The sequence below is a fragment of the Chiloscyllium plagiosum genome, unplaced genomic scaffold (genome assembly GCF_037043375.1).
Source record: "Chiloscyllium plagiosum isolate Xiang-an unplaced genomic scaffold, Cpla_swu_hap1 HiC_scaffold_12, whole genome shotgun sequence".
NCBI lineage: Eukaryota > Metazoa > Chordata > Chondrichthyes > Orectolobiformes > Hemiscylliidae > Chiloscyllium > Chiloscyllium plagiosum.
This window is the reverse complement of record NW_028270150.1, coordinates 87,194,682-87,211,156: the sequence shown is the minus strand read 5'-3', so window position 1 is coordinate 87,211,156 and position 16,475 is coordinate 87,194,682. Positions and strand designations below refer to the sequence as shown.

General features: G+C 41.5%; 1 protein-coding gene across 1 annotated transcript in view; it reads right to left on the bottom strand.

Moving 5' to 3' along the window:
- Positions 1 to 673: 673 nt before the first annotated feature.
- LOC122554954 (calcium-binding protein 39) overlaps positions 674 to 16,475 on the bottom strand; it is a 75,988-nt gene continuing 60,186 nt past the window's right edge. The window contains exons 8-9 of the mRNA XM_043700421.2: positions 10,048 to 10,191; positions 674 to 2,151 (exon numbers count right to left, since the gene is read on the bottom strand). Of these exons, the coding sequence (XP_043556356.1) occupies positions 1,963 to 2,151; positions 10,048 to 10,191 (333 nt within the window). The 3' untranslated portion in view covers positions 674 to 1,962. The remainder of the gene's footprint in view (positions 2,152 to 10,047; positions 10,192 to 16,475) is intronic.

The window sequence follows — 16,475 nt, the reverse complement described above, 5'->3', positions numbered from 1 at the left end:
AAATCTTAGCTAACTAAATCAAATGCAAAGAAAGTCAGTATCACATGCAACTGGAAAAGCAGCTGATTTTAATCAGACTTTGGAAATATTCTCAGAAGACAACTTCTGAACTGATGTCACTGGAAAGGTCCCATCTAACTACCATTATTTTCCCATTTAAAATATTGAGCATTCCAGCTTATTGGTAAATGTTGGGAAAGTTATTATTTCTTTATCATATTTTCCTAGCCAACAAATTTACTAAAACCAACAGCTTTACTCGCTCAGGTCTTGGATACTAGTAAGGAGGCCCAAATTTATTGCGTACGTATTGCCATAACTGATTAGCTTGTTTGGCCTTCTTAGAAGCTAGTTAAGAGTGGACAGCATTGGTGTTGGACAGGAGTCACAAATAACAGATTTTACAAAAATTCAACATTTAATTGTTATTTTAATGATACCACCTTTTTTATTTCCAAATTTTTAAAACGAAAATTCAATTTCTCAAGTCATCAAGATAAATTGTAAACATCAGTTCTTCTAAGTATCCACAAAGGAGTATGGAACAAAAAGAGGGGAATAGATGTGGAGGAGGATGATGAGATGAAGATTAAACAATATTAAAAGTGAAAGACAACACTTATAAAACTGCAATATCGTCTCATAACTTAAAAGCACCACAGTAGACCAGAAATGCAGCCTTAAATCAGTATGTTTCCTTTTAATTTTTAAACCATGTCCACACAAATTTTGCATACTGGCTCACCACTGGAATAAACAATTTAATCTGATGTACTCTCCAGATTGTTTACTTCAGTAATAAGGCTGGTACAATGTTTCACAACTTCGTAGTGGCGGTACAGAAAGAATTTCCCCAAAGCATCTGACTTGAAATGCAAAAACATATGGTTAGCAATTTAACGAGCAAATAACCCCTCAAAATAATACAGAATTCACATTATATCTTTAAAAGTGAACCCAAGTAAAATAATTTTGGCAAAGCATAAATCATTTAACACAAAAAAACTGATTAAGCTTTTCATTATTTTAATGTATTTTATTTAAAAAGTACTCAAATTAGGCTGTTTTGTGATTGTGAAGAGCTGACCATCAGAGCAATTACTTCTAAATGCAGCCATACAGTGTAACGAGTATTCATTGAATGCAACCACATATGTACAATTACACGTTTTGGAAAGAAAAACAATATGTGCAACCATAAAATTAAATTACAGCTTGACCCCTTCCAAGCAAATAAAATAATGACTGGGACATTTCTACATAAAGACTCACCAATCATTCTTTACCAATTTAAGCTGACTTGTTCACAATAAAAATTGTGTACCAATATAAAGGAGTAGGTTTACATGGATAGGCATAGGGTGTCTGCTCTTAACATTAAGCTTACATACCTTAGACCTCTAATCTAATGCAGTGTGGGAACTTTCAACAGGATCAAGTCAAGATGATTTAGGAAGCCCATTCTTAAAGCAAGTCAGAATCATTTAAAAAGTAGCAAGCTCTGTGCATTTACCATGGTGAACAGATAGCACTGCAGACTTTGCCTTATCCATAGTGATAAACATATTCAAAATAAAAACTAATTTACATAGTAATACAGTAGCAAACAAGATCAAAGCCACCAAGGCTGTTGCCAACTAATCAAACTCTCGCTAAAAAAATCCCAGACATGGTCACTTAAAAATTTAAAACTAGCAAGGCAAAGAATCACTGCTACCGTACGAGTATGTAAACTCCTAAACTTACAAACAGCCATAGATGTAAGAGGAAAAACAAACTAATATACAGGCACTCAAAGACAATATGCATGAATAAAATTAGTTTTATCATATATAAATATTAGAAGTGAGTTACTGTTACTACACAATCCCTTCCCTATAAAGAAATGTAATCAAATTGTACACAGGTGCGGTAAATAGTTAAAGCTCCATTCACTGATGTAACTTCCTATCACCAAATGTGTTACGACTGTTGAGGTGCTGGTCTTTTCAAATCCCTGATTTGTTTGATCAAATAGGACTTTTCATCATTAAACTGATCATCATCTGTTCTGTCTGCTTGAAACTGACTAAGGAACTCTATGAGTTTGGTCTGGTTTTTCAACAGGATGTCCAGAATAGGTTGCGTTTTATTGGGGTTTGCCACAAAAACCTAGAAAGAGTAAAGGGAGAGATCAATATACAAATTAGGCAATGCAGTTAATCCGAAGATGTTCAAATGTCATGTTGAAAATCGTGGTATCAAGCCTAAGCCCTTGGTATCACCCTACCTCACCAAATTCTAAATTTTTAAATTAATATTTCACAAAATCATAGCTTGCTGCATGAACCGGGGATTTAGCAAGCTAAACAAGTACTCTTATAACTGCCTGCAGCTTGTTTTATTCATTACATCCCTAGTTCTCCTGTGGCTTAATGCAATCTGTTTACATCCACTAGATTTACATATTTTGGATGAGGACGCTCAAATCATAAAACTCAAAGCTATAGGAAAAAGGTTTTGTTTCCCTTGGTAGGACACTGGGCACTTTAAACATAGCAGCACAGATTTTATACACCACCAATTTTACAGTGGGCCAGCATAGAAAATCAAACTGTACACTACATTCTACATCACATCAGAATGACAGAATAAAGTTTCAGTTAGAATGACAATTACTTTCAGCTGCCTGGGTACCAAGAGACTTTCATGCTGTGTTATGGCAGACTGGAGGTGATATTTATGTGGGATTGTGATCTATTCCAATTGAAAGAAGACTCCTTGGTTTTTTTGCAATAGTAATTTTAATAAAGATGTTTTGCAGTTTAAACAATGAACTAAGCAAAACAGTTTAAGAAAAATATTGCTGAAAATGCACAGCAGGTCAGGCAGCATCTAAAGAACAGGAGAATTGACGTTTCGGGCATAAGCCCTTCTTCAGGAATGAGCAAAGTGTGTCCAGCAGACAAAAGGTAGGGAGGAGGGATTTGGGGGAGGGGTGTTTGAAATGCGATAGGTGGAAGGAGGTCAAGGTGAGGGTGATAGGCCGGAGTGGGGTGGGGGCGGAGAGGTCAGGAAGAAGATTGCAGGTTAGGAAGGCAGTGCTGAGTTCGAGGGATTTGACTGAGACAAGGTGGGGGGAGGGGAAATGAGGAAACTGGAGAAATCAGAGTTCATCCCTTGTGGTTGGTGGGTTCCTAGGCAGAAGATGAGGCGCTCTTCCTCCACTGTCGTGTTGCTATGGTCTGGTGATGGAGGAGTCCAAGGACCTGCATGTCCTTGGTGGAGTGGAAGGGGGAGTTGAAGTGTTGAGCCATGGGGTGGTTGGATTGGTTGGTCCCGGTGTCCCAGAGGTGTTCTCTGAAACGTTCCGCAAGTAGGTGGCCTGTCTCCCCAATACAGAGGAGGCCACATCGGGTGCAGCGGATGCAATAGATGATGTGTGTGGAGGTGCAGGTGAATTTGTGGCGGATATGGAAGTATCCCTTGGGGCCTTGGAGGGAAGTAAGGGGGGAGGTGTGGGCGCAAGTTTTGCATTTCTTGCGGTTGCAGGGGAAGGTGCCGGGAGTGGAGGTTGGGTTGGTGGGGGGTGTGGACCTGACGAGGGAATTACGGAGGGAGTGGTCTTTTCGGAACGCTGATAGGGGAGGGGAGGGAAATATATCCCTGGTGGTGGGGTCCGTTTGGAGGTGACGGAAATAACGGCGGATGATACACTGTACATGGAGGTTGGTGGGGTGGTAGGTGAGGACCAGTGGGGTTCTGTCCTGGTGGCGGTTGGAGGGGCGGGGCTCAAGGGCGGAGGAGCGGGAAGTGGAGGAGATGCGTTGGAGGGCATCGTCGACCACGTCTGGGGGGAAATTGCAGTCCTTGAAGAAGGAGGCCATCTGGGTTGCACGGATTTGGAACTGGTCCTCCTGGGAGCAGATGTGGCGGAGACGAAGGAATTGGGAATATGGGATGGCATTTTTACAGGGGGCAGGGTGGGAGGAGGTGTAGTCTAGGTAGCTGTGGGAGTCGGTCGGTTTATAGTAGATGTCCGTGTTGATTCGGTCGCCCAAGATAGAAATAGAAAGGTCTAGGAAGGGGAGGGAGGAGTCTGAGACGGTCCAGGTGAATTTGAGTTCGGGGTGGAAGGTGTTGGTAAAATGGATGAACTGTTCAACCTCCTCGTGGGAGCTCCGATACAGTCATCGATGTAGCGGAGGAAAAGGTGGGGGGTAGTGCCAGTGTAGCTGCGGAAGATGGACTGTTCCACATATCCTACGAAGAGGCAGGCATAGCTGGGGCCCATGCGGGTGCCCATGGCTACTCCTTTGGTTTGGAGGAAGTGGGAGGATTGGAAAGAGAAGTTGTTCAGGGTGAGGACCAGTTCAGTCAGTCAAAGGAGGGTGTCATTGGAAGGGTACTGGTTGGTACGGCGGGAAAGGAAGAAGTGGAAGGCTTTGAGTCCTTCATGATGGAGGTGTACAGGGACTGGATGTCCACGGTGAAGATAAGGCGTTGGGGACTGGGGAAGCGAAAATCATGGAGGAGGTGGAGGGCGTGGGTGGTGTCCCGAACGTAGGTGGGGAGTTTTTGTTTAGTGTATGAATTCTTCTGTGGATGAAGAACAGTAGACGTCCTTTGCAGGTCTGTGAGAGTGTTGTCCTGAGCTGGGGTAGGTCTAATTGCAGGGAATGTAGATAGCGGCGCATGGCTGCAAGTGTGGAGCGAAGGATCCGGAGGGAGGTCTGTTGCTGGAGGCTTCAGATTTGTTGTAGGTACTGGTTGTCCTGGTTGGGTCCAAATTTTGTTGGTCGGAACGTAGTCCGGAGTCCATGCGGGATCAGTCGGATCCGTAGGCAGGTGCTAAGGAAGGAGATGTGGCTGTGGTAGCGAGTCTGTTTGAGAACGTGGCTGAAGAGCTTCTGTGCAGAAGATATGACCTGGGGGGTGCAGTGAGAGAGGGACTCACTGAAATCCTTGAATAGGGAGGAAGAGAGCTTCTTCAAGGAAGGCATCCTTGTAAGAGGATTCGCAGTAGGTTAAAATCTTCGAGGAGATAGTGAGGACTGCAGATGCTGGAGATCAGAGCTGAAAATGTGTTGCTGGAAAAGCGCAGGTCAGGCAGCATCCAAGGAACAGAAGAATCGACATTTCGGGCATAAGCCCTTCTTCAGGAATGAGGAAAGTGTGTCCAGCAGGCTAAGATAAAAGGTAGGGAGGAGGGACTTGGGGGAGGGGTGTTTGAAATGCGATATGTGGAAGGAGGTCAAGGTGAGGGTGATAGGCCGGAATGGGGTGGGGGCGGAGAGGTCAGGAAGAAGATTGCAGGTTAGGAAGTCGGTGCTGAGTTCGAGGGATTTGACTGAGACAAGGTGGGGGGAGGGAAAATGAGGAAACTGGAGAAATCTGAGTTCATCCCTTGTGGTTGGAGGGTTCCTAGGCGGAAGATGAGGCGCTCTTCCTTTCTAGGCGGAAGATGAGGCGCTCTTCCTTTCTAGGCGGAAGAGCGCTACATCTTCTGCCTAAGAACCCTCCAACCACAAGGGATGAACTCAGATTTCCACAATGTAAGGATTCTAATTCTAATTTGCATTTCCATAGCATTGTTTCATAGCCTCAGGACACCCTAAAGTGCTTCCCAGCCAATAAAGTACAAAGTTAGAAATTTATTGTAAAATGTTCTCACCACACTTTGGTTAAAAACGTTCTACAGGTTAAACCCAAAAGGCAACTTCTGCCAAAATATAGGTATCACAGCTGGAAGAATTTTATCCTACATGAATGAATAAATAAATGAACTGGCATTGAAATGTTATCATAAGTACAAAGAGCCCAGACATGAATTGTACAGTTCTGCTAAATCAGGACTTAGTTTAACTTTAAATATTCACAGAGACAAATACTATCCTCTGAAGTAACACATATAATATTATCTTTCAGCTGCAGTTTTTAATCCAAAGGTATATTTTGACTAGAACAATTGTGCTATTATATAAATGAGTATTAAAGTATATAGCAGAGAGAACAACCGGAGTTCCTAACCAGGTTGTTCCCTCAGCTCCTGCTTTATTGTGTGCTTTATTGTCTTGCTGCACGGCTGGCAGAAACAAAAATACAGACTGCCCACATCAACAGAACACAATTCTAACTTCTGTTAAGGGGGCTATGGTATGCTTTGGCAGAATAATCTATGACTCTGCCTTTCACCCAGAGAAAAAGTTATGCGTGCTCATGCTGTCATTAATCTTTAAGAGTGCCAATATTATGTTGTTCTCCTCCTTAAACTTTGTTCTCCCTGACTGAAATTTACCATTTGTAATCCTGTTGTGCACAAAAACTTGGATTTCTATTACATGTTTAACGTAAGCAAAACATACCAAGGTGCTGTTAAAATAGGCGACTAAACACTTATTCAAAGACAAAAGCAGAAATTGCTGGGAGAAACTCAGCAAGTCTGGCAGCAACTGTAGACAGAAAGCAGAGTCGTTTCGAGTTCAATGACCCTTCATCAGAACTAGTCTTGTTTCAGACTTGAGGCATCCACAATTCTTGGTTCTAAACAGATAGGTTTAAATGAACAACCTAAAAGGTGGACAGCTGTTGAAGCAGAGAGCAAGAGATGTTTAGATAGAAAGCTCTGGAGTTTCAGACTTTGGCAGCTGAAAGCACAGCTGTCAACAGTGGGACTGTGATCACTGAGAATGTATAAGCAGCCAAACTGAAAGTGTGTAAGGATCTCTGAGGGGCAGGGTGGTATTGAAGAAGCTCCAGAAAAAGCAAGAGACGGGCAGTTTAAGCAAACTCATATCATGCTCACAATTTTCCCTAACCTTAATCAAGTGTGTTTAATTTTATGTCCACCCATCCACTGACAGAACAGCTAATAGCATAGCCCTTTCATGTTCAGAGTGCACAGGGTATGTAATACGGACTATCCATGCAAAAAAAAACATTGCTGGCAACTGTATATCAACTAATGCAGCAGCCAATTTGTACACAAAGCTCCACAAACTGAAAATGAATGTCAGACCAGCAATGAGGTTAAAAACACAAAATACAACACAGGGTTCATTTTTAAGAAATGCATGTTTCCACTTGGTGGAAAGTAAAGCTTCCAGCCAAAAAAAGACAATGATCACTAAGCAATTAAAAAGGAACTTTTTAAACCAAAAAGTGTGGTCAGAATGCAGGACTTCCTTATAAGTGAAATAGTTTATTTTTAAAAAGATTATTCAGAGGAAGTGGGCATCATTGGCTAGATCAGCATTTCCTGCCATCCACAACAGTCCTAGAAAAGGTGCTGGAGAACTGTCTTCTTGCACCACTATGGCCAGTATGGTAAAGGTTCTCTCATGTAAGTCGTTTCCTATGCCATTTCAGAGGGCAGTTAAGAATCAACCACATTGCTGAGGGCCTGGAGTCACATGTAGAGCAGATCAGACAAGAATGGAAGATTTGGAAATTAGTGAAACAGATGCTTTTACTTAATGATATTCACCATTATTGACTTTTTTAAAAATTCAGATCTATTTATTTATTTCATAATTAAACAAATTTAATGTCTCCAACGGCTGTGAATTTGAACTCCTGACACTGAAATATTAGTCCAGATCTCTGGATTGCTAGTCCTGTACCATGACCATTAATGCACTATATTCTTTACCCAAGACACAGCATCGATAGGAAAAAAAACTAGACGATGACATGAAGTTGAAAGAAACAAATAGAGATGCTGATCGGGTTAGAGGAAGGAGGGTTAGGTTGGAGAAAGGATGCATGGAGTATTAACATTGGGATGGAATTGACAAATGTCCAATTCAAATCGGAAAGGTTTTTGTAAATGGTGTGCTTTTGTGATATTTAGTGGAGTGCGCGGCGGGGGGGGGGGGGGGTGTTTGTGTGTGTACATGCAAGCGCGGTGGCAAGGGTTGAGGGTGAGTGTGCACGTGAGGTGCAGTGTGTGGGGGGAGGTGCATGTATCATGGAGAGGGAGGAATGCAGGCTGTTGGGGGCAGGTGCAAGGGGGTATTCTTTGCTCCAGTTGTGACATGGGAGTTTGTTCATCATAAGCACTCAAATGGTCTTGACCGAAAACCTCATGTAAAAGTTTCATTTTAAAATTTAAATTAAATTTAAAAAAAAAACGAACAATAGATTATTGTTTTGATTTTTAAAAACTGCCAAAAAAAACCTTCTCAGGGTGTGGGCAATGCTGTTCAGGCTAAACTTATACCATTCCGACTGAGAAGGTGGTGGATTTTGGATCCTTGCCAATTGTTTTATGGGACATTAACAATTGTAGACAAGTATTGTGTAGGGCAGGCAGAGAATAGGGCACTGATTTTTCTTTCCTGCTTATAATCAACAAATGCATTCATTTCATTTCACAACCCACCATGATGGGATTTGAGTTTGCCATCAGTGAGCTGTTCAACCAAAACCACAGAACACTACAATAAATGCCTATGAAACCTTTAACATGGAGCAGTTCTGCATCTTACTAATTGTAGAACAACTGTAAATGGGGCTTTTGTTAGTGTAGTGTTCCACCTCTAGGCTGGAAGGCCAGAATTCAAGGTCCAGCTGCTCTCCTTCCTTCTAGTTGTTCTCCATTTCTCTGGGTTTCAGTGAAACATTGGTACCCTGATGTAAAAAGCACTTCAATGGAAATGTTGAAAGAGAAGTAATCATAGACTAAATAACGCAACTTAAAGGGCAGTAAGAAACTGGCTCAATTAATTAACCCTGATGAGATAATGAGTCAGCAGAATTGATAGGGTGTGAAAACTAAAACCCATTTCTATTAAACCAAAAAGTGTGGTGAGAATGCAGGACTTCCTAATAAGTGAAATAGTTTATTTTTAAAAAGATTATTCAGAGGAAGTGGGCATCATTGGCTCGATCAGCATTTCCTGCCATCCACAACTGTCCTATGTATTCTCTTCATATATGGAACAGAAGAACCCATTTTTAAGGTTTCAATTAATTTATTGACAATTATGGGGCATATTTCTACTATTTCACTCTAAGTTACTTGCTGAGGAGAGAAAAAATGATTCATATACACCACACCCAATTCCAGCCTTTCTTACAAGGCCTATATCTACATTTCAGCTTTATAAACAAAGTGCAAGATATCCCTGTGTTGAAGGGCACATGGAGACTTACAGATGCCCACTGCTGGATAAAGTAACTCAGCATGGACTGTGAATCAAACCATTGGCTTTCTGGCTAAGTTAACACTAGAAAATAACTTTATTCTTTAACTCAACAACAGAGTGTGATGCAGGAAAAGCACAGCAGGTCAGGCAGCATCTGAGGAGCAGGAAAATCGACGTTTTGGGCAAAAGCCCTTCATAAGGAATGAGCCACCAAACCACTGTGATTCACCACGATTAGTTCATGCAACAACTATCTTGGTCTTTAATGTAGTAGAGCATCTAAAAGGATTTTCAGAAGAGCGCTCCAAGTCAAAAACTGACATGAAGTCAAAGGAGATACATGACTATATACTTAGTCACACTCCAAGAAGCAAAAGGAGGCGAGAGAGGTAGATGTAGCAATTTCAGAACTTCAGACCCACATAACTAATCAGCCACTAATAGCTGGAATCGTGTCAAATTTATTGTTGGAAAACCTTTAGTGTCCAATAACTAATAATCCTTTATAATGACTCAAACTTAGAGTGCATGAATAGCGAGCTGGATGCTTGGTGTATTACACCTGTAAGAACTCAACAGGATGCATTTAAATGATAAAATCTAGAACTGATTAAATCCAAAAAAAAGCTCAGGGATCAGACTACCATCAACCTCCTTCAACAAATCAGGTTATACTCAATCTAGAGTAAAAGGCAAAAATCATAATGCCAGGTTATAGTCCAACAGGTTTGTTTGACTTGCTCTACCCAGGTCCAACACCAGCACCTCCACATCAGAGTCTAAAAGGGATGAACGTATTCAAGAAAGATTATTTTTGAAACAATAACTAATTACTGATTTGTTTAAAAAATCTACTAGGTGGTTAAATTGTATTTGTTCCACATCAGCCTTTGTTTTTAAAAAAGTCATAACAACTCACCTTGAATACATGAAAAGCCTCAAATTGAATATTCCTACTTTGGTCCTTTAGGAGGTTCATCATGAGTTTGAGGTTTTCAGGTTTGCTGATATACCTTGTCATAACTGTAAAGTTGTGTCGGTCCAAAAGCAGTTCTCCCACAAGCTTGACAAGCAACAGGAAAAAAAAGTCATACAGCAGTACACAACACAGCATCACATTCAAAACAAAAATTCACAAATTTGTAGATTTACAGATTAACTTGCACCATAAAATGCCTTTATCAATAGGCATGGCAATAAATAAAAGGTCATTAATGATGATATTAGGGGTCAAAACAAAATATATGAGCTGCAGCAAGCGATAATTTTGTAAAACCTCTGGTCAGTGTCCTTGGATGTTGCATACAGTTCTGCGCACTGGTTCATAGTTTGGGTGTTGAGGAGGACGTGCAAAGCAATGTACCTATGATAATTACGGGGATTAGTTACCTGCACTTTGAGAAAAGAACAAAGCCAAGTACCTGGGATGCAACTTACACAGGTCTTCAGATATGGTTAGATTTCAAGGAAAAATTATAAACTGGATGTCAGAATTATACGACAAAAGACTAAGATAAATGCAGGCCAAATTCATGGAAAGCTGCAGAAAAGAAAATATAAATCTCACAAATAACTAACTTGCATAAAGGGCTGAGGATCAAATGGAATAGTGTAACCATAGGAACAGTTTGAACAGTGGACATTACAGACCATAGGAGAACAATGTGCACATTCTCAGCACACAGGGCTTTAGTGGCGTAATCTCTCTAAGACTGATGTTTGAATCAGGTTGTTTACAGTTTACTCCAGTTCTATGCTTGTGAAGAGATGACAGGATAATGGTATGCTAATTTTTTTTCCCCACCACTAGGAAGATAGGAAAACACCCGGGTGGCCAGTGACAAACACTGCCCTTCACGTCAAAGGGCAGTGCTGTGTGATCAAAACAGTGAAGGGGAGGGTAGGGACAACATTCTTGTAATGGTATGCTAATAGCTAAAAGATGGGTTTGATTGATTGGTTGCATCAATAGGGGGTCGTTGTAGCTTCCTAATTGCCTGAGGCAGGAAGAATTTTGTTAGACAGTGCTGTGAAGATAGAAATGACGGTTAATGTGCAAATTGAAACTGATCCATATTGGTACATAAATGTTCACAAAAAGCAATATTTAAATGAGAAAAAGAGTGAGCATGTAGAAGTGGAAGGAAAGGATATTCATAGAGTCATAGAGTCCAACAGCACAGAGACAGGCTCTTTGGCCCAAACTGGTCTGTGCCGACCAAAATGTCCATCCACTCCAACATGATTTTGGCCCATATCCTTCTAAACCTTTCCTATCTATAAGGTTCCCCCTCAGTCTCCCAGCCTCTAAAGAAAAAAAGTCCTAGCTTGTCCAACCTCTCCCTATAACTCAGACCATTAAGTCCAGGCAACATTCTTGTAAATTTCTTCGACACTCTTTCCAGTTTCATAACATCCTTCCTATAACAAGGTGACCAAAACTGAATACAATACTCCAAATACTGCCTCACTAATGTCCTGTGTAACTGCACATGAAACTTCTCAATTCTATACTCAAAGCCCTGACTGATGAAGGCCAGTGTGCCAAAACCCTTCTTCACTGCCTGTTTACTGGTGACTCCACTTTCAGAGAACTGTGAACATGAACTCCAAAATCCCTCTGTTCCACAATACTTCTAAAGGCCTTACCATTCACCATGAAACTCTTATATTTTGGAAAGTTAAATCATGGTAAGATCTCACACTTATCTATATCAAACTCCATTTGCCATTTCTCAGTCCACTTCCCCAGCTGATCAAGGTCCTGCTGCAATTTCTGATAACCTCCCTCACTGTCCACTGCCTATTTTAGTGTCATCAGCAAACTTACTAACCATGCCTTGTACAATCTCATCCAAATTATTGGTATAGATAAACAACAATGAGCCCAGCACCGACCCCTGAACCACTCCACAGGCCTCCAGTCCGACAAGCATCCTTCCACTATTACCCTCTGCTTCCTATCTTCAAACCAATTTTGTATCCAATTTGCCAGCTCCCCTGGATTCCATGTGATCTAACCATCCAGAGCAGCCTACCATGTGGAACCTTATCAAAGGCTTTAGTGAAATCCATACAGACTACGTCTATTGCCCTGCCCTCGTCAACCTTCCTGGTCACTTTATCAAGGAACTCTAACAAATTTATGAGCATGATCTCCCACTCACAAAGCCATGCTAACTACTCCTTATCAAACCCTGCCTTTCTGAATGCATGTATATCCTTTCCCTCAGCATCTTCTCTAATACCTTACCCACCACAGTTGTTAAGCTTACTGGTCTACAGTTCCCAGGCTTTTCTTTGCAGCTCCTCTTAAATAATGACACAACATTCGCTACCCTTCTGTCTTTTGTGACCTCATCCCGTGGCTAACGATGATGCAAAAATATCAGCCAGGGCCCCCGCAATTTCTTCTCTAGCCTCTTGCAGTGTTCTTGGATATATCTGGCCAGGGCCAGGAGATTTATTCACCTTCATTCATTCTAATACATCCAACACCACCTCTACTGTGAAATGGACTGTCCCCGAGATATCACAACTAAGCTCCCAAGTCTTCATGTCTTTCTCTATGGTAAACACAGAAGAAATATTCATTGAGGACCTCTCCCGCAGTTCAACACATATATGACCACTTTAGTCCTTGAGGGGTGCCATTCTCTCTCTAGTTATTCTTTTTCCTTTAATATACTTAAAGATCCTCTTTGGAACCATCCTAATCTTCTCAAACAAGGCTATCTTGTACCCCCTTTTCGCCCTCCTGATTTCCTTCTTCAGTAAACTCCTGCATATCTCAAGGGATTCCCTTGATTCCAGCTGCCTGTACCTGATAGATGCCTCCTTTTTTCTAGTCAAACCTCAATATCTCATGTAATCCATGGTTCCCTATTCCTACCAATTTTGCTCTTCACCCTCACAGGAACATATAGACCTTGAACTCTACTTACCTCACTTTTAAAGGCCTCCCACTTACCAGAGGTCCCTTTGCCTGCAAACAGACTATTCCAATCAACCTCTGCAAGCTACTGTATGAATTCCACCAAAATTCACTTGCCTCAATTTAGAACCTGAGGACCAGTTTTGTCCCTCTCCATAACTATTTTAAAATTAATAGAACAGTGGTCATTGGTCTCAAAGTGCTCCCCCATGGTCACCTTTGTTACCTGTCCTACCCTACTTCCCAAGAGTAGGTCAAGTTTAGCCCCTTCCCAAGTAAGACCCTGTATATCCTGCATGAAGAAACTTTCCTGAACGCACTTAATAAATCCAGTGAGCCTGATGTCGGTGGTGGGCAAGTTGTGGGAGGGAATCCTGAGGGACAGTTTGTACATGTATTTGGAAAGGCAAGGACTGATTAGGGATAGTCAACATGACTTTATGCGTGGGAAATCATGTCTCATAAAATTGAGTGAGTTTTTTGAAGTAGTAACAAAGAGAATTGATGAGGGCAGAGCAGGTGTGATCTATATGGACTTCAGTAAGGTGTTCGACAAGCTTCCCCATGGGAGACTGGTTAGCAAAGTTAGATCTCACGGAATACAGAGAGAACTAGACATATGGATGCAGAACTGGCTCAAAGGTAGAAGACAGAGGGTGGTAGTGGAGGGTTGTTTTCAGACTGGAGGCCTGTGACCAGTGGAGTGCCACAAGGATCGGTGCTGCGTCCTCTACTTTTTGTCATTTACATAAATGATTTGGATGCGAGCATAAGAGGTATAGTTAGTAGGTTTGCAGATGACACCAAAATTGAAGGTGTAGTGGACAGCGAAGAAGGTTACCTTAGATTACAACAGGATCTTGATCAGATGGGCCAATGGACTGAGAAGTGGCAGATGGAGTTTAATTCAGATAAATGCGAGGTGCTGCATTTTGGGAAAGCAAATCTTAGCAGGACTTATACACCTCATGGTAAGGTCCTAGAGAGTGTTGCTGAACAAACAGACCTTGGAGTGCAAGTTCATAGCTCCTTGAAAGTGGAGTCACAGGTAGATAGGATAGTGAAGGTGGCGTTTGGTATGCTTTCCTTTATTGGTCAGAGTACTGAGTACAGGAGTTGGAAGATCATGTTGCGGTTGTACAGGACATTGGTTAGGCCATTATTGGAATATTGCGTGCAGTTTTTGGTCTCCTTCCTATCGGAACGATGTTGTGAAACTTGAAAGGGTTCAGAAAAGATTTACAAAGATGTTGCCAGGGTTGGAAGATTAGAGCTATAGGGAGGGGCTGAACAGGCTGGGGCTGTTTTCCCTGCAGCGTCGGGGGCTGAGGGGTGACCTTATAGAGGTTTATAAAATTATGAGGGGCATGGATAGGAATTATAGACAAAGTCTTTTCCCTGGGATCGGGGAATCCAGAAATAGAGGGCATAGGTTTAGGGTGAGAGGGGAAAGATATAAAAGGGACCTAAGGGGCAACTTTTTCATGCAGAGGGTGGTACATGTATGGTATGAGCTGCCAAAAGAAGTGGTGGATGCTGGTACAATTGCAACATTTAAAAGACATTTGGATGGGTATATGAATAGGAAGGGTTTGGAGAGGTATGGGCTGGGTGCTGGCAGGTGGGACTAGGTTGGGTTAGGATATCTGGTCGGCATGGACAGGTTGGACCGAAGGGTCTGTTTCTGTGCTGTACATTTCTATGACTCTAAATTCCACTTCATCTGAGACCTTATCACTCTGGCAATCCCAGTCTATGTTAGGAAAATAAAAATCCCCTACTATGACAACCCTCTGGCTCCTGCATATTCGTTCCTCTCATTCCCACTGACTATTTGGGGGGCCTGTAGCACAAACCCAATAATGTCACAAACCTCTTCTTATTTCTCACCTCCACCCACAAAGCCTCACTGGATGATTCTCCAGTTATATCATCTGATTACTGCTGTTATACTTACCTTAATCAAAAATGCAGTTCCCCCCCTCTCCTTCCACCACGTCTGTCCTACTTCAAGCACCTGAACCCTGGCACATTAAGCTGCCAGTCCTGTCCTTTCCTTAGCCATGTTTCTGTAATGGCTATAATATCCCAGTCCCACGGACCTATCCACATCCTGAGTTCATCAGCCTTACCTGTCAGCCTTCTTGAAGTGTGATTTAATCCAACAGGCATTTGGTGTTCCCTGTCATGTTCCAGCTTGACTTGTCTCTTCACCTTACTATTTCTGATTATTGTATCCCCTTCGAGCCTCGCACCTGCTTCCCTGTTGAGGATCCCACCCCCTGCCAATCTAGTTTAAACCCTCCCTTGCAGTATTGCTTGTAATCTGGACAGATGAGAATGGGATTACAAAAAAGAGGGGAGTTAGCAGATAGTCTGATAAACTTTAATGAAATGTCTTAGAGAAGCCAAGGAATGATAATGCACTAAAGTCACAGACACAGCAGATATTGATGACAAGCTGACTTCCACAGAACTGGTTTCAACAGAGTAGGTATATGAAAAATAAATGGACAAAATTCAAAAGATTTGGATTTTAAATTAACAAAGATCGAAGAATAGCACAGCAAAACAACATGAAATGAACAGGTCTAAGTCGTAGTATCCTAGCAAATAATTAACTCTTAGAAAGTTTCAGACTTCTCCAAAAACAAATGCCCAAGTTATTTTCTTTAATAGACTCTGCTTTAATCTCAACTATTACAATCTTATGGGGATAGTATAGAAATATTTATACAGTTCTTCTGCATAGGCAATCATTCAAGAAGAGATCCTCTCTATTCTAAACTCCCAATTTCCCAGAATGTAGAGTATTTAATAACCAAAACAGCAACATTGTTTTGACATGCAATGGTTGTAGAGAAGGTCACATACATTAACTAAAATATTGGTTGTTATAAAATTTCATTGCCTGAAGAAGCATCGACCATTTGATTAAAAGCCTCTGCATCAATTCTTCAGTAAAAACTTTCAACTGGTCATTCTATAATTACACCATCCCTATTGGGGCTGTAATAGACAGACAAGAGGATTCCACTCTAAATGTGGATATAAAAGCAGGCCTTGATGTAATGATATCATGGTCTCCAAACCTGCTTCAAATAATTAAATCATGGAACAGTATAGCAGTGAGAGGGGTAATTTTGCTTAAATGCCAGTTCTAAAGCCAATTATTGTAGTCCAATTTGCCTGTATTTCCCAGTAGCCCTGATTCTTTTCTCCTTTCTAAGTCATCATTCAATTCTCTTCTGAAAGTTATTGAATCTGCTTCCACCATTCTCTCAGGTAGATCATGTCAACTCACTGCGTGAGTTTTCTTTACTATCTCCTGTCACCTCTGATGCTTTTGCTTATAACTTGACGCAGTAATGTCTAACTTGTCTACTGCTGAAAACAGTTTCTACTCATTTACT